Consider the following 17,560-nt stretch of genomic DNA (forward strand, 5'->3'; position numbering starts at 1 on the left):
CGACTGACGTAGCTCTTTGTTTGAAGAGCTTGTGCGGGATCGGGATCCAATGGGGCTTGTTTTGAAGCTTGCGTGGGGTTAGGGGCATGAGAGGCCAATGGGGGTGCTTGGGTGACATTTAGCTCTGTGGTGGGATGTCACGATGATTTCCTGGGAGAGTGTACGGCCATTGGCCTATGCTGGTAGATTTGAATGAATGGTCTTGTGATGTGGTAAGTTCAGAAGTTCGTAATGTGTTACTTGTGTTGCATTTCGAGCCTTCCCCGAGGTCAGCCAGCTGGACAAGTATGCATCGTCGTGGACGCAAGCTGTTAATATAAAATCAGCGTTCTTGACGGTGCTAGCGGCCTTTCAAAAGGGAAACAAAATGTGCGGGCTGCATTACCTGTCGCCCCAGGCATCCTAGGGATGCTTCAGAACATGAGCCGGTGAGAAACCAAAGTCTTTCACCGTGATGTCGACCCATCCGATCCCTAGTTAGCACTGTTTGGTGTTTATTCATGGGAATAACCAGCCAGGAGAATGCACTGTCATTGGAAGGAAGTAGCTATTACTACAGCCTACAACAGGGGCATCTGCCAGGTGGTGCATGACATGATTGCGCGAACGTTAGCTTGCTAGGTCAATACCGCCACTGCAATCGTGCTTGAGACACGGACATGGACTGGAGACTGACATTGTCTGGTCGCTTTGGAATTTGGCTTCGGGTTTCGTTTTAAATACTATTGCTTCGTTTCCAGTTGTCGATGTGAGCTCACCCAAAGGAATCAGTCTTGCCGTCGCCGACTTCATATTGGTTTCTGTTGATTGACCTTGAGCTATCGGTTACTTATAAGGGGGTGGGCAAGCACAAATGTGAGATCAGCAAATACTTGGTAGTGTTGGCGAGTTGGCATATGGGATCTTCTTGATCTCAGAACCCCACAATGACAATAACAGAATGCTCATCTATCGTTGTCAAGAGGACATTTGCCATATTGTATCGACTGGGTATGTGGATCTGGAATACGTTCCAGATAATAGAGATGGATGAAGACGCCAGCATGTTTGCCCCATCGTTGCAGCGGCACTTAGAGACGTGTGGCTGACCAGTCCTCGTTAAGCATGGAGATAGCACGGTGGATTACTTCATGAGGCTTTCTCTCTCACTTGGGTTGTCGCGATTGTTTTGCCGAAGATAAGTCCATGAATGGATTGAACGTATCCAGTTATAACGGGTGCCCTGTTTTGCAAGACTTCCTACGCAAAAGACGTGTGTAGATACGGCGCTGGGTGAAAACGGGAATGGACTGGGGAATATGAGCTACCAAGGGACCATGGGGGGTTATGAATTGTAAATTCATTCCCAGATGAGAAAATCTGCAAGCGATGGATAATGCCGTGCTGCCATGAGTGACCGTTCCCCATGCGCAGCTTGCAACAATGGGCTCGTTCACAGTCGTGGTCGCCTAGATTATTCCGAGGGCGACTTTTTGATAGTCGTAGGATCGTCTCTACTTTCCATCGTCGTCCTGGTATGCACTGTTTTCCGTTACGTTTAATCGAGAGATGTGGATAACAATTCCTACACGCCAGCATCCTGGTTTACCGAATCGTCCTATAGAAGCTACTCTGTCATATCGTCATCTGATGGGACTTTTAAAGTGGCTGGGCACTACTAGCCTCATTCTGTTTGTTCAGAAAAGAAGATGATATTCGCGTGGCATATAAATGCTCTCTCTGTGCGAGGGGCTCCGTCAACCTCTCTGGTATTGCGAACGGCGAGCGAGCCGCGGGCGCAGATGGCATAATATAAGTTCACACAAAGATTCTGCGACTCGTAGTTTTGGAACAGCGAAAGATATGTGTGAGCATATTGCTATTATCGGTCGTTTGACTTTGGCAGACCATAAGCTCTGTTGAAAGCTCTCAACTGTTGTTTAGTCGATACTTCAAACCATCCAATTACGGGCCACGGTTGATCTGAGTATTCTCCCGAATCCATCCAAAGCGAGGCCTCTAAATGAAGGGAGACGATTTCAAGAGAGATCGAGCCCCTTATGAAGACACTTGAACTCTTACGGCAATCTCATCCGGCGACCTCCAGGTCAACACAATCACTGCCAACTCCTAAGTTGTCTATCTCCCACGCATGTGTGTCTGACGTCCTGTCTCATTGACAACGAATTTGAGATTCATTTAAACTCTACGAGAGCTCTTTATAAGTAGATCAACAGTGAATGGATAGTTTAGTCAAGTTCACCAGCATATCAGTGCCTGCATCCCCCTGTTCGCTAGCCATAACCACAAATCGGACGGATTTCGCAAAGTATGTGTGCATTCATTACAGATACTGAGTATATAAACCTGTTTACCACAACAATTGCTTTTGTTAGGTGTGGTGGTTGGCTCCATCTACCTCGCCTCCTCCGAAAATGTGCTGAGGCTCACAACGTTGAAGATGCCATCGTCCATCTTGAGTTCGCATTCTAGTTTATACTTCTCTGTCTTTCTCCGTTCCCCCTGCTTCTTGTTTATTCAAGATACTGGTGCTGTCAGGGATTCCAAGTGAACAGTCCAGAGACCAGACCCATCTTTTGTTGCATGAAAGCTTGACTCGGCCGATCCAAGGGAAGACCATACCTCGGAGCGATTTTCGCAATCAATCGATCGCAACCAATCGCCGGTTTATAATGCACGACTACTTATATTTCAATCCATTGAGAATCTATTTTCTCTGTTTATTTGCAGATCGAGGAGATGTTGTTTTCGTCGAATACCTTATTCACTGCGGCAGCTTGGTCGCGGGCCCATTGCAAGTCGCTCATGAGCTGGAGGCCACTTTTGCAAACACCGCGGGCTTGTATTCATAAGCTACAATGTTTAGTCCGGAATCGGACATCTAGAACGGTTTTAATCTCTGATATGTGGTGACAACGTTTCCCGAAGACACCAAGATCATCGTACGCGGGTTGTCAGTGATTCAACCTTCGGGCATTGCATTGCATGAAAGATTAGCCAATTCTGAGTATGATAAGACAAGCACACCAACATATATGCATTAAAAAGCCGGGGCCTAACTGTGTTGAGCGTCAAACGGAGAGGCTCGGCTGGATTATACAAGGCTCACAGTTAACGAAGTATAAAATGAAACCTTGTGTTTCTCGAAATTTGTAGAACCAACAAAGAAATACGATTGTATCCATGAAAGTTCAAGTATCTAATATCGATTGGACGAGGAGTCTTCCTGGGTATGCAGAAGTCTTGTCTGCATTCAACGTACTATGGAACGATTATTCTGTAGTCGGCTTTCTTCACTTCCAAGCACTAGCTCCTGGGTGTTCACCTCACATACCTCTGAGATAATTTGCCGGTCTCTGAATTCCGAACTATCAAATGCCTTAGTCTCACTCGAGTCAACCGAGAATGTCACGCCGGTACCTGGTACTCAACATCACCGGAAACTACCTCGCGAAGATCCAATCTTGTTTTGCTTCCCTCGCCTCGTAAACGGTGAACCGCCTAGAGATCTCTCTGTTCAAGGCCACTTTCGTGTGTCGAATTCTAGCTTCGCCAACAAACCCACAAGCTTGTCGTTGAGCTCGGTGGACGGTATGTCGGCTAGAAGGCCGAGATAACAAAATACGACTGCGCGCGGTTTGGAAGATTAGCTGATCGAAATTGGCTTTTCAAAGCGGAAGGTCGTTGCAGACGCAGCCCAAACGAGTTGGACAAATGCTTTTGTAAACCACGGGGGATCTCGGCCCTGACGTAGACTGACAGCCATATTACTCACAGCCCCAGATCCTCGTGGTTACGTTATGAATGACCTCCGTCTTGCTGTCATCATGGTGAAGCACCGACGAAAGGTTAACCTGGCCTGCTTCGCCTACTTGTCTCGACACTTCTGATCAGCATACCTAAACCCTCCAGGTCCATATGTGAGCGATCCGAGCGCATCAATGGATCTAAAAATTCGGTCAGACATCTTCCTTCTCTCCCAGTACTCATTTTTGCGAGTGTATTCTGGCGCATTCGCTAAATCGACACGACACACCACGAACATTTTGAAGTTGCGGCTCTGCCTACCCGTCTGTAAGTACAAGTCAGAAACGTCGACCACTATAAGTGCGCGAGGGGGCACTGCAACGATTTTATTGTTTGCAAAGACAGTCGTATCACCTCACCTGGTTCACAATATATACCAATCACGCAGGGCTTCCGTAGATACCAGCGTGTGTTCATGAGGTCCCGTCCCAACGACAACAACATCGGTCCTCGGCACCACGGAAACGAGCCAGAATGAATCGCCCGGGATCAGATGGAGGCATATTGCGCATATAAATATGCACCTAGTTGGGAGATTATTCACTCAGCACAGCACAATGATGTGAGCAATTCCTGCCTAGGTTGTCTTCGTTCATCAGCCTTGACAAGATATTTACCGGTGAACGGCCCAGACGGCATGGGAGGTCTGACATTGGTAACGTGTTGTCGCCTGGCATGAATGGTGGCAAATGCACGAATAAGCCAGGAAGAGGGACGATGACGGAGCGTGTTTGTTACCGTTGGTAGCTGTAGACACGGAAATGTCCCTCACGGTCGCTGGACTGAGAAAAATCTCAACTAGGGTGAAGTGCTTGTGAAGGCGATCAGCTATTGTTGTTTTGGTGAGTGCGAATGACACCTGGAAAAGATTTTGCTTTCTATCTAATAACATAAGCACATTCTCGCTAGCACAGACTGCCTCACAGCCAAGGTGGTGAAGGTGGCATAAAATTTTTTTTTGTCGAGTTTTACTCGATTCTACTGTTAAACCCTGTATGAAAATTCCCTATTGACAATAAAAGAACACTTTTATGCGGTGTTAGTAGGAACCGCCTCAACGCCAACAACCCCCTTCAGCTTCTCCGCAACCTCTGAGCTGGAGGCCACCTGCGTGGCACTCTTGGGACCCAAGTTCTTGCCATTTGACAAAGCGTACTCGCCAGGAGAGGATGACGCAGCAGTAGATGAACCTCCCTCAGAAATGGTATCATCGTTGATGACGGTCTTCTCGACACCATCCATGAACTCCCTTGACTCGACCTCCTCGCAGCATCCGTTGAGCGTGTACCCGGTGTCGCTGGCATCAACAAATGCCTCGAGACCGGCGCCCTCGCGGGGGTACTCCTTCATAAGCTCCTTGTGCACCTTGAGCGCGGCGCACATGTCCTCGTACGAAATGTCGTTGAGGAACTCGCACTGACCGATGGGTGAAGGGATGGCGGCGCGCAGCTTGCCGTCGCGGGTCTTGAGGATGGCGGTGGTGCCCTTGTCGAGGATAGCCTCGTCGAACTGCGGGTGGTCCATGGACAGACCGGCACGGGAGAAGAGGTTGAGGAGTCGGCGGTGCTCTGCGGATGAAAGCTTGCCGAGGACGTGGGCGAGTGTTGCGGAGTAAGCCATGTCAATGGAGATGGCGTGGCCGTGGCGGAGGGGCACGTCAGGGACGAGCTCGTGAAGAGGGGACCATCTGCAAGGAGTCAATGGCGTTCACGGGTGGCTGCAGGAGAGAAACTTACGTGTGTCCGTAGGCAATGACACGGTCAAGCATGATCTCGTGCAGGTTGGGTGTCTCAAGCTTCAACATCTCGTGGATACCGTTACGGTTGATCCTGTCCGCGGCATCGCGGACCTCGCTGCTGCTGCCATCGCAACGGCCGAAGCCTGTGCCGATCAACTCCTCGCAGAAGCGGTCCAAGAGATCAAATGTCTCGAGGTGTGCGCAGGTAGAGATCTTGATCAGCTCAGCAAAGCCATTGCGGATCTGGGCGGTGGGCAGTGTGCGCAGGAACGTGAAGTCGAGGAAGGTGCGGGAGGGCGCGTGGTACGCTCCCAGACGGTTCTTGTAATTGCCGTAGTTCACGGCGACCTTGATGGAGACGGAGGCATCGATGAGACCAATGACGGTGGTGGGGATGCGGATGTATGGCGTGTTGCGGCGGTAAGAGGCGCATGCAAAGCTAGGGGGGTGTCAGAAAGAGGGTGTGTGGGATGAGGGGGGTTGGAGCTTACCCGGCGACGTCAGTGACGAGACCACCTCCGACAACAAGGACGGGTTCCTGAGTTAGTGTGTTAGCCGACGTTCCCAAGCTTCAATAGCATGGCTGCGTGCACGAACCTTGCGGAAAACTCCAAACTCAGTCATGGAATCGACGATGCTCAGCAGCGTCTCCATGGACTTGGCCTTCTCGCCAATCATGGTCTTGTGGATCTTGAGCTCAATGTTGTAGTGGTCAAAGTACTCCTGCATCTCCTTGCCGTAGAGATTGAAGATGTTGAGGTCCATGACGGCCAAGCAACGCTTCCAGCGGGAGTAGCAGTCGGCGAGCTGGCGGTTCTGCTTCTGGAAGACGCCATCGAGGAACTCGAAGTCGTACTCGATCTTCTCGTAGCCGCAGACGGAGAAACCCTGCTTGGTCGGCTCGACCGTTGCCTTCATGTCGGAGGCCATCTTGTGTAATGTTTGAAAGTTTGGGGGTAACTCGAGGAGCACACTAGGAGGGAATTGGGTTGAAGAAAGATGTGCAATGGGAGGGTGTCGAGAACGTCAAGCCTAGAGAGGTGATGTTGAATGATGAGAGATCGAGGATGAGAAGGTTGCTCGACATGTGCTCCCACGGCCGCCTTTTGAATGAATCTGTATTCTCCTGAACCTGGACCTAGACCTCTGCAGCCGACGAAGCATGCTCCCGTCTGACGGTTCCATTGGCAAAACAGCGCATGCAAGTGATCGGTCATTGTCGACATCATCACTTGCGCCTCCAACGCTCATTCAGGGACCCCCACAAGCTTGACCGACTTCTTTTCGTAACAGAGAGCATCCAGTTGCGCGGAATCCCATCCCAGACGAAAACGACAGGACTGGTAAAGAGCAGCAAGAGGCAGACCAGAGCTTCGAGTGCGCGGCTTGTCCCGCCCAGCTGAATCTGCCAAGTCTATCTCGTTTCCTTGCCTACTTGCAGTCGTAGCTGCAGTTACAGCATGAGCTAGTGGTGCGAGCAGCCGTAGGGTCGGCATAGAAAACGGTGACAAGTACACTCGACCCGTCTTGCCCGTAGTGGTTTGGTCACAAAATTCGGTCGTGGATACTCGACCAAGTCCAATTCACGTCTGGCAGCTCTTTCTCTCGGCATGTCGTGTTACAACGAGAGTCATGATGCTCATGATGTTGCAGATGGCTCCATAGACCCTGGCCGGAGACGTCCAAGAAGTCGAGCTTGTACAGGCGGCGCCGTTCTAGCCCTAGCTCGGCATGCCACGGACGGTTGCCGTCGGTGTGAACCAATGCGTGGAAGCGCTTTGGATGGCGTGCTAGCGGTTCGGAGTGGTTTCCGTCCGGTATGGAGGCGAAAGAGCAGGGGTGAAGAGAGGCAATCAGGAAATCCCATGTTTCACAACAGCGAAAAGTCCATTCCATCATCGATGGCAGTTGGCAGGCCGCGCCAGCCTCTTTTCAGTTTCCCGGTCTCCTTGAACAAGGAAAAGGGCCATTGTCTAGCGTTGATCGACACGAATCGTGCAATCTGGATATCGCACGTGGGGTAGGATGAACGGGAGACAGACCGGGGGGAGACAATGATCCAGTGAGCCGCATCTGGATCTTGGAGGTCTCTGGTTGGCCCGGGGAGAGAGATGCTAGGAGGGGTTTCCTGATATTTTTCTATTTTCTGGGCTGATGTTTCGGTCGGAACATTGTTGGTTAGCCTTTGCGGGTATGCGTTGCATCGATCGGATGAATGCAATTAATCGTCTTGGATCAGCGGCGTTTGCGTTTTTCTTCCGTCAGCCCAAGTCGTTGGCCAGAAGTATGTACTCCGTACCTTGCCTGCCCGAATGCTTTTGAGCTATTTTTTTCTTCTTGTCTGCTTTCTTCTTCCTGCTTTCCCCGCAGTCGGGCGCAGGGCCAGCTCACCGAGGCAGCTGGTGGTGAAACTCAATTACATCGACGACGCGGTCTGATGAGGTGTTGTGCGTGTCATGGACTCGAAGTCGCCCAGGCTCCAGCCCCCCATGGACTTGGCCCCACCATCCCGCTCCCGCTCCCTGATCGCGAAAGCAGGTGACATGAACGGGTCCCTACTTTACCCCGCCATAGGCATGTGAGGTAATCAAGACGGGAGCTGGAGGTCATCGTTTTATGTTGCGGTACCTTGTCTTCCTTGGGCCCTGTCGTACTTGACACGAGTACCCCTTCACTGCTTGCTCCCGCTGGGGAGCTTTGCTCTTGCCCATCGCCCACCCCCCGGGAATTATGCCTTACAAAGTGCATTGAGGGGCAGCTCCACAGCCCGCTGGTGGACGATGTTGGGGTAAAGGTCGCCGAGAGCTGCGCTTCCGGACGTACTCGGCATGCTGGCGCGAGCTGCTTCGGAGATTCTGCAATGGGTGTATCAGTGCTAATCCGTCTCGTTGAATCGTGATAATAATCCTCCATGTCGCTGCCACAGACTGCTTCGCCCTCCTAAATCTCCCTTGCTTTTTTTCTTTCTTGGTCATTTTTTCATTTTAACTTGCATCATAAACCCTCAGACAGACTACAACACAGACACACAAGACAAAAAAGATGCCTCACTTTGACGAAACCAAAGCCTACGCGGTGCAGGAGGAGGTCTTCTTCGACGATGGCCGCGAAATCGAGCTGCTGCACTTTGTCTACGCCCAGCCAGACATTGACGAGATCCGCGGCTCGCCCGAGCGTGTGCTGGCCGCCATTGATGATTTCGGTCGCAAGAAGAAGTACCTCATGAACGTCGGCGAGGACAAGGGCAAGATCGTGACGGATCTGATTGCTGAAGTCAAGCCCAAGGTTATGGTATAGAATCCCCCACCCCCAAAATGCCCCTGTCAAACCCAGCTTTTTTTTTTTTCTGAGTTGCACACGAGATGGCCGCAGATCATCCGATCTTTCCCTAGGGAAGGCTTCCGCGATTTTTTGACTTTCATCTAATCATCATCAGGTCGAGCTGGGCGGGTACGTCGGCTACTCCTGCATCCTCTTCGGCGCGGCGGTCCGCAAGGCGGGCGGCCAGCGCTACTACTCCCTCGAGCGCAACCCCGAGTTCGCCGCCGTCATCATGTCCCTCGTCGACCTCGCCGGCCTCTCCGACATCGTCAAGGTCGTCGTCGGGCCCAGCGACGCCTCCATCCAGCGCCTGCACGCCGCCGGCGACCTCCCCAGGATCGACCTCATGTTCCTGGACCACTACAAGCCCGCCTACACGACAGACCTCAAGCTGTGCGAGCAGCTCGGCATCGTCGCGCCCGGGTCGGTGCTTGCGGCCGACAACGTCATCAAGCCCGGCAACCCGCCGTATTTGGAGTATGTGCGGAGCTCGGTCGCAGAGAAGCGCGCCGCCGCCAAGGATGTTGCCAAGGCGCGCAAGGAGAGCGGCTTCTTTGACGACCGGACCGCGAAGCAGTATCTCAAGCGCGAGGGCGAGGAGAGGTTAGACTTGACGAGGGTTGGAAACCCGCATCTCAAGTATGAGAGCCGGCTGATCAACAGCTTCGAGCCGACTGGTGTGCCCGTGAGTTTCTCCCACCGCTGCGAAGCAAGTCATATGCAGCTTCTGACAAGATCTAGGACGGTGTTGAGATCACAAGATGTATCAGCGAGGAAGCTGAGTAAGAGCGACATGATGATTTGACAAAGAAAAATATAATGGAATCGAGCCAAATCGCCCACCCTGTCGCTCAGCCGCACAAATCAGAATGTGCTGCAATTTCGAGCGTAACATGTGATGCAACATACAAAACTGTTTATTGGACAATGTCATGTGCAGTTAGCCTCCAATCTAGGGCGCCCTCATACTCCGGCGGTTCAGGGCTTCTCCTCTCAACCGCCTGTTTGTTTCATAAAAGCCAGCAATGCTTCTTGCCCCGGTTGTATCCCAATAACGCCGTACTCATAAACAGCCATCCATCTCTCTCTTGTCACAAGCAGACAGTCTAAATTCCCAACCAGGTCTTGGCGCGTTCGTAAGTGTAAAAGCTCACGGCTGCCAAGGGGAACACCTTCACGTAACCAATCGTCAAGCCCACAAAGAAGCCTGGCACTCCCCTCTCTCTGAAGATCATCGCGGCCGTTTCGCTGATGCGAAGCCGGTGACCGTCCCCAACGGCACCGCCAACTTGCATGCGCCTGCGGATGACCTCGAGTGGGTACGATGTGGTCTGCGATACCAGACCAGCGACGCCACCGGCGAGCAGCTCGGCCCAAGAGCGGAGCGGGGCAGCCTTGCCCTCGGGTGCATTCTTCGGCTGGGGGAGTGTCGTGTACTTGGCGAAGCTCGGGAGTCGGAGGATATCGCCTACGGTATCGTGTGTGAGGAAGGACATGCCGGCGTACGGCAGCATGCCCAGCAGCGTCGGCGAGAAGCCTCTATAGAAGTTGGCCAAGCCCGAGCGCGGCGCAATTGCGGCGATAGGCGCAGCGACCGCATCGGCCACGGTGCCGGTCGGCTTCGCGGTGGTCCGCACGAAGCGCTCGTTGTAGATGCGCCGGCAGATGGCGGTTAGTGAAGACCCGCCGTGTTTCGTCTCGAAGGCCAGGCGCACGCGGATGACCTCCAAAGGGTATGTGAAGAATACGGAGGTGACGCCGGCCATGGAACCGCTGAGGAGGCGGCGCCATGGGGTCTCTTGGTCTTTGTTTCGGATGATGATGGATCGTATTTGTTCGTACGCGAGGAATTTGATGCCAGCGTAGGGAAAGATTCGAAGCAGCGTTGCAGAGTGTCCCCTAAACAGCCCTAACACACCTTCGTGGGACTTGATATCCTTCATCGCCGTCGCAACACCGAACCACGACCCCGTGTACTTTGCGAACTGGGGGTTGCTCGCCTGGAAGAGAATCTTTACGCGGTCGAGGGGCGCGACGACCGTCTTTGCCTGCATAACCCGGTGAAGTCAGACATGGTCGTCGTACACATAGATCGTGGTCACCCAGGGAGCCAACTTACAGCACAACCCGCCAAGCCTCCCGCGACGCCGGACCGCCAGACATAGTCGAAGGTCCGGGTCTGTTTCCTCAGTTCTACCGTGTCATCTTTGTCGGTCGGGCAGACGGGAGGACTCCTCGTCTCGGCTTTGGATCGCTGCGTCTTCGGTGCTACCTCCGACATGGAGGCATGTTCCATCAGCGCTGACGGCATTCCCTGGCCAGCGCGACCCGCGGTTCTCGTTCCCTCGTCCGTGTGTAGTGAAAGCAATCGTAGCTACAGGAGCATTCCGTGAGTGTCGGTGTTGGAGCGTGTGTGCAGGTCGGGGAGTAAATCAGAGCACAAGCAAGGAAAGAATCGAGGTGGCACGCGAGGAGGGTAAGGATCGTGGGGCGGCGGTGATCGTGGAGAAGTTGCAATGGGAAATGGAAGGGAAAAGGGTTCTGGAGCCGGAATGCGACGGGGCGGACGTCATACGGGCGAGATTTTCAAAAGGCTCCCTCTCATTGAAGAGTCGCCCTCTGGGGGGGCCCGCGGGGCGCTCAAGCGGACCGGCGCTGCCAATGGGGGAGGCACTTTTTTGGTGGGAGAGGCACTGGCGGACTGTCCTGCCCGCTGAGTCTAGTACAGGGGTCAAGGCCACGAGCCGAAGATTGCCGAGCGTCGTCGCGGGCGTAAGGTACCTTACACCGGACACGCCTTCGGATAGAGGCGGTGGCAGTTGCGAGTGGCCGGCTTCGCGGTTACTTTACTTTGCAGCACGAGACCACGAGATATTGCGCCTGGATCTTTAACTCCGGCCAGCAGCTTTGTTCTGGCCAAGGTACGGATACCGGGGCGGGCTGAAAACACGCTGGACGCTCACGATGTCTACACGTGCGTGTACCTGAATCACACACGCTGAGCACGACTTTGGCTTTGGCGTGCCAGCTAGGGATCAGTTAGTCTTCAACAATTTTCCCGCCAGGAATAAGATTATTCCCCAAGGGAAATAGGCCCCAGACCGCCCGTCTTGTCTTCCCAGGAGAAACAGCGCCAACGCAGGACCTCGGCACTACTGCGCCGTACTATCTTTTCCCACGGCCACCCCAGCCAAGCCCCGGGTCCCGTTCGATTGCACTTGGACTGCGCCGGGCCTCAATTCACGCCTCCGGCCCGTCATAGCCACACAGCAGGGCACTATCGCATTAAGACCAGAGAAGTCCGACTTCACATAAAGTTATGGTCTCTAGCCCGCCTTCAAAACCCGACCGGTCAAGCTCTACATCGCCAAAGTGCATCCTGTTCCGCGATGAGAGCCAGACGGTGTTCCTCGTCGACATCCCTGCCTCCATCGAGGAAAGTCAGCACCTCCCGGGCCAAAGTGCCGAGACAACATCCGGAGGAGGAGGAGGAGGGGGCCCACGGCGGCTCCTGTCGGTCGACCCTGTCGCCGAGCCCTATCCGTTACCGGAGCCGCGGAACTCCCACATCAACCAGAGCACGCCGGCGAGCCAACTTGCAGACCTCATGATCGAGGCGGCGGTGAGGAGCGCTCTCGACACGCTAAAAGAGCACCATGCCGCGCCATTTTGTCTCCCAAGAGTGACCACCATCAAGAGCAGCATCACCGCCAAAACCAGCGGCGATGACGATCAAGATGGCCTGCAGGAGCATGCCGCGCGTGAGATGGCGGCCGCGGCAGAGGCGCATTTTATCCCTGAAGGGTCATCGTACATCAGCGGCTCAATCGAGGATACTCGAGATGATTTCGTCTCGAAGGCACCTCTATTTGACCTCATCGTCCTGGACCCGCCATGGCCCAACAAGTCCGCGAGGAGAAAGACCGGAGGGTATTCCACGGTATACGGGCTCAAGGAGACCCGGCTGCTCCTCGAGCAGATTCCTGTCGGCGGACACCTTGCAGACGGTGGCCTCGTCGCCGTCTGGGTCACTAACAAGCCTAGCTTAATAGACCTTCTCACATCGCCCAATGGTGTTCTGTCCGGATGGGGTCTGGAGGTTGCTGCTGAATGGACATGGGTCAAGATCACCTCGCAGGGGGAGCCCATCTTCGACACCGAGTCCGCGTGGAGGAAGCCGTGGGAGAGACTAATCATCGCCAGGCGTCGCGGCGGCGGGGATGGCCGCAAAATACCCCAGCGGATAATCGCTGCTGTGCCAGACATCCACTCTAGAAAACCAAACCTGCGCCCGTTGTTCGGAGACCTGCTCCCCCAAGGATTCCGCGGCCTCGAGGTCTTTGCACGTCACCTGACAGCAGGCTGGTGGGCATGGGGCAACGAGGTCCTGCGATTTCAAGAAGGCCATCACTGGGTTGTATCGGACACGGCTGAAGAGAGTAACGAACTTGATGATACTAATTGACATGATTTACATCTCCATGCCATCCTTTTTTTGTGTTGTACACACATGCGGCGATCACCGCATGTTCACCTTGAGCTGTCTGATGTTTTGTACATGGGGTCCACCACCCGCTGCCATCCCAGAGAAGACATCACGCCCCTTCGCCTATCCAGTGCAACTCGTCATCGGCCGTTCTTTCTTCATTCATCCGCTCTCTGTGCTCATTGTTTCTCTACCTCCTTCTCACCGGCCTCCTTCTCACTGGCCTCCTTCTCGGCGAACTTCTTCGCCTTGTTCTTCTTCCTTGTCGGCTTTTCCTTACTCAGCCTCTCCTGGTTCTCTGCGTCATACTTGTTCTGCTTCGCCTCTCTCTCCCTCTTCGCCACCGCCGCGATCTTGTCCCACTTGCTGTCCAAGTTGTCCGGCTCAACCCACTGCTTCTCCCCGTTCAGCAGCGCCTTCGCCTGTTCCGCAAGCCGCTTCCGCGGCGTGCTGGTCATGGCTAGTTCGCTGGGGTAATGCAAGTTACCGGCCTGGAGGTGGGCCTGGCTCTTGAAGTGCTCGTTCGCCGCGTCCGTACGCGCCTGCCACAGCTTCTTGTTCCAGGGCTCGAGGTTCTTCGGCGGGTCGGGCCACACGAAGGGCTTCACCAGCTGGACCATCATGAACTTCTTGGGCTGCGGGCGGTAGTAGCCCCCGCGTGGCTTGCGGACCGCGCTGCTCGAGTCCACCCATGAGCGCACCCCCGTCGTGTGGACTTTGTACAGGTTCCAGAGGTAATCGCGGATGTCGAGCTTTGTGAACGTGAGGGGCACCTGGAAAGTGGCCCAGTTGGGCGGCACTCTGTCTTTGCGGATGAAGGTGATGGTGTGGTTCGGCCTGTGGAGGGTGGTGAAAAGGTCAGTTTCTCCACGCTGCTGGGGTGCGGTGACGGCAATTGGGGTGTTTCTCACAGGTACACCTTCTTCTCTCCGAGCTTGAAGCCCGGAAACAAGGGGTTAAACTCCTTTTTAACCAGTCCTCGCCACGATCTAGGCATGGTGTCGTTGCTGGCCTACACGGTGCTCATGGATTCTGGTGTGCGGCTCGCGAGAATCCAAAAAGTTCACTGCAAGGATTGAATTGCTTTCTGATTGGCTGAAGCGGGTCTACATAAGTCCGCCAGAGATAGTGGATTTCGTCTCAAGGTGCTGGACGTGGAGCGGGGGAATTGTCCGGGTCCGATGCTGTACCCACATAGGATCCATTCGGTGTCCGGATGCGGGGCTCCAGCCGGAACATCAGTCTAAGCGCATGACAAGACAAACGCCGAATCGTACAATTAGGAATATTTGATAGCTTGCGCTATTTGGCTGGGAAGTTCTCAAAAGTTGTACATACGCAGGTGTCTTCATCACGTGTATTGATGGTTTGAATTTCCGTCACACGACTTCCTGCCGTTTTAAGGTTTCAAGAGCTGAGCTCGAGCTGGCTCCGCATTGATGGAAACCACCTGCGTTCAAGAAAAACCATCCCGTCGACAAGGTATTGCAAATGCCTCAGAGTCTGGGGAAGAAGCAGCCCCAAAGTTTTGAGACGCGCCGAGTGGCAGGCCGTTTGCCTATCCGATGTTTAGCCTGACACGGCAAGCTGGCCAACGGCGTTTCGAGGGCGCCGTGCGAAAGATTGCCCAAGGAGTTGCCTTGTCCGTCAAAGCTGCAACCCCGGATTTCAGCACCAGACGAGTCAAGTTATGTAAGCCCACGCACCAGCAGAGTTAATTCCCCACTGGTTTATGAGGGGAAAGGTGCGCGTGACGAAGCTGAAATCTGGCATTGAAAACGAGGAATTGCGCGGGCTGGAGGATGCAGAGACCCGGCCAGTCAATTGGCGGTGGTGTGCGTTCGTGATTTAGGCAGAACCCACGGAGTAGTGGATCACAGTGACATACCTGGCTGCAGGAGTTACAAGGCTCAGAAATAGAGTGGATTTGCGACTAATAAACACGTAATTGCTTCAATACTATCGAGATCTCAAGATCTCTTTACACATCTGGAAGGCTTTTCCCGTCCTTCTTACAGATTTTCATGAATCGTGAATGAACTTTTACCATCCATCCGTGTAATTCATGGGTATCATAATTCATTTAGACGTCGAGTCCGTCGACGACGACGCCCTTGTTCCAGGTCCAATGCAAGTAACGAGCGGCCTCCTCGGCCGACTCGTCGGAGACGAGAGCGCTGACGAGATACAGGGCCGCATCCACGCCAGCGCTGACTCCAGCAGCCGTGATGACACGGAGACCACCGAGGCGCATCGCGGCGCGGCGAGTGATGGACTCGCGGCGGCCGGAGCTCTTGAAGGACATGCTGCCCTTTCTGCTGTGTTGTTAGTCACGTTTAGTCAATTGGGTTTGGTATTAGCAAGCTGACGTACCTGGCGTTGGAGGGTCGGCGGCCGGCGTCGGATGTGCGACGGACATACGGGTTCTCGTCCTCGTCGCCGAGGTCGAATCGGAGGTTGTTGACGACGTATCGGGCATCCTCGATGACGTCGGTTCTCTCGGTCAGGTTGCGGGTGGCAGCCTCGCTGCAGAGGATCTCCAGGGTGGTGATGTAGTCTGAGTGGGTGGTGGCGGACAGGCCGGCGAGGATGCCCTGCTTGGCAAGGAGGAGAGAGCCGGTGCAGACGGAGAGAAGGGTGCGCTCGTGGGTGGGGTCCTTCTTCTGCAGCTCGGAGAAGGCAGTGATGAGGGGGAGAGGTTCGGCGTTAGCCTTGATGATCTTGTCGCTGTCGCCGCCGACGATGACGAGAACGTCAAAGTCGCTGAGGCGCTCGTAGGCCTCCTTGAAGGGGATCTGGGTGCCAATGGTGACGCCCGAGTCGGAGACGACCTTGGGCTCAGCAGCGGCGACGGTAACCTCGAAGGCCTTGGAGTCTGCGGGGTAGGGCGGCTGGTCAGCTGGGCTGCGTCCGCATTCACGTTGGTGTCATTGGGGTGGGGGGAAAGGGAGACCAGGGTAGATTTGGGGACTCACTCTTGTCCTTCTTGTCGTGAAGGGCATTGGCGAGGACCTCCAATGGGCCGGCCATGTCGAGAAGGTCAAAGTTGGGTTGCAGGGCGAACAAGACCTCAATGGGCTCGTCCGCCACTGCAGAGCTCTTGGGTGCCATCTTGCCGACTATTTGTATGGATTGGGTTTGAGGGGGAAAGGGGTATTGTGAAGCTTGAGCTTGCTAGTGGACTGATTTGAAGCAATTGGATCTGTGAAGAGGTCACAGAGAAGGTCGTCGCGGGGAATTGGTGAGGCAGCTGTTGGATGAGTAGCTTGGTTGTTGATGATGATGATGATGATGAAGAAGGAGAGAAGGAGGAGAAGAAGGACAGCTCAGAGCTATTTGGCTTAAAAGAGGGAGGGGGAAGCAAGCAATAAGGGTCGAGTCATCTGGACCAAGCAAAGGAGGGGTTGCACCACCAGCCGATCTCTGGTCCAAGGTACGGACGGGACGGTACATGGCTCTTTGCTGCTGGGTGCAGTGTACGGTTACGTACCTACCTTACCTCTCCTCCCAGAAAAGGGAATCCGTGTTATTCGCAGCTGGCCGGCAAAGTGACCTGAGCTGAGGGGGTTTGCTCTACAAGCACGCATATGGCACTACCAATGGTGCCGTACGGTATGCTACTCTACGCCGCGCTGGCTGTGGACGACTGATCAGGTGCGTTTCTGGACAAGACCACAACCCACAACAGCTTCAAGTGGTCCAATGGCCCCACTGTCGCCCGTACGTTTTTCTGGGGTCGGGTGCATCGGTGCAGTGTGGCCCACGCACCGGCGCATGGCGCACTCGCGGTACAGACGCGGATTGCGGGGTTTTAGCCCCGTGAGGTCACTGGTGGGGTCTCGGTACCTGCCTGCAGCGTGATCCGGTCACCGAGATCCAAGTATCTCCACCTGCCGCGCTTCATCCAGGATCCGCGTCACTGTGCCAGGGCCATCTCTGCTCATCCCAGATGCACATTCTGCACTGTACAGAGCTCCCCCCCTAAAACATGCAGGACCCGCCAAAGCAGTCTTAGGCGAGGCCACTCAACGCGCATGGCAGTCATTTCCATCGGGTCCCCTCACTGTGTGGATTGTGGCCCGTCGCACGCCGCCGCAGGTCACCCACCACCTAGACTCGTGCGTGGCGTGGGATGGCAACAGGCAGGCGGGCGGGCAGGGCAGGGCAGCGGTGGAGGGGAGTCGTGCTTTTCGTCGGGGCTCTCCTAG

The 17,560-nt window shown here is 54.4% G+C and overlaps 6 protein-coding genes across 6 annotated transcripts; 2 read left to right on the top strand and 4 right to left on the bottom strand.

Moving 5' to 3' along the window:
- Positions 1 to 4,836: 4,836 nt before the first annotated feature.
- CGCS363_v004645 (Demethyl-4-deoxygadusol synthase) lies at positions 4,837 to 6,475 on the bottom strand (the record flags this gene model as incomplete). The annotated part of the gene is made up of 4 exons (XM_036636494.1): positions 4,837 to 5,494; positions 5,544 to 5,984; positions 6,037 to 6,083; positions 6,143 to 6,475. 4 exons carry the CDS (start codon positions 6,473 to 6,475, stop codon positions 4,837 to 4,839), a joined length of 1,479 nt encoding a protein of 492 aa, XP_036497879.1.
- Positions 6,476 to 8,587: 2,112 nt separating this feature from the next.
- CGCS363_v004646 (putative catechol O-methyltransferase 2) lies at positions 8,588 to 9,652 on the top strand (the record flags this gene model as incomplete). The annotated part of the gene is made up of 3 exons (XM_036636495.1): positions 8,588 to 8,836; positions 8,982 to 9,551; positions 9,608 to 9,652. 3 exons carry the CDS (start codon positions 8,588 to 8,590, stop codon positions 9,650 to 9,652), a joined length of 864 nt encoding a protein of 287 aa, XP_036497880.1.
- A 320-nt stretch (positions 9,653 to 9,972) lies between these two features.
- LEU5 (Mitochondrial carrier protein LEU5) lies at positions 9,973 to 11,147 on the bottom strand (the record flags this gene model as incomplete). Its single annotated transcript, XM_036636496.1, has 2 exons — positions 9,973 to 10,914; positions 10,986 to 11,147. The coding sequence occupies 2 exons, from the start codon at positions 11,145 to 11,147 to the stop codon at positions 9,973 to 9,975; spliced, it is 1,104 nt and encodes a 367-aa protein (XP_036497881.1).
- A 1,038-nt stretch (positions 11,148 to 12,185) lies between these two features.
- Positions 12,186 to 13,331, top strand: CGCS363_v004648 (Uncharacterized protein; the record flags this gene model as incomplete). The annotated part of the gene is made up of 1 exon (XM_036636497.1): positions 12,186 to 13,331. One exon carries the CDS (start codon positions 12,186 to 12,188, stop codon positions 13,329 to 13,331), a length of 1,146 nt encoding a protein of 381 aa, XP_036498225.1.
- A 200-nt stretch (positions 13,332 to 13,531) lies between these two features.
- On the bottom strand, positions 13,532 to 14,349 carry CGCS363_v004649 (54S ribosomal protein L23; the record flags this gene model as incomplete). Its single annotated transcript, XM_036636498.1, has 2 exons — positions 13,532 to 14,189; positions 14,264 to 14,349. The coding sequence occupies 2 exons, from the start codon at positions 14,347 to 14,349 to the stop codon at positions 13,532 to 13,534; spliced, it is 744 nt and encodes a 247-aa protein (XP_036497882.1).
- Positions 14,350 to 15,435: 1,086 nt separating this feature from the next.
- Positions 15,436 to 16,463, bottom strand: CGCS363_v004650 (Uncharacterized protein; the record flags this gene model as incomplete). The annotated part of the gene is made up of 3 exons (XM_036636499.1): positions 15,436 to 15,667; positions 15,726 to 16,227; positions 16,328 to 16,463. The coding sequence occupies 3 exons, from the start codon at positions 16,461 to 16,463 to the stop codon at positions 15,436 to 15,438; spliced, it is 870 nt and encodes a 289-aa protein (XP_036498843.1).
- Positions 16,464 to 17,560: the final 1,097 nt, after the last annotated feature.

The sequence above is a fragment of the Colletotrichum siamense genome, assembly GCF_013390195.1.
Source record: "Colletotrichum siamense strain Cg363 chromosome Unknown KSG_Cg363_contig03, whole genome shotgun sequence".
In the NCBI taxonomy this organism is placed as follows: domain Eukaryota; kingdom Fungi; phylum Ascomycota; class Sordariomycetes; order Glomerellales; family Glomerellaceae; genus Colletotrichum; species Colletotrichum siamense.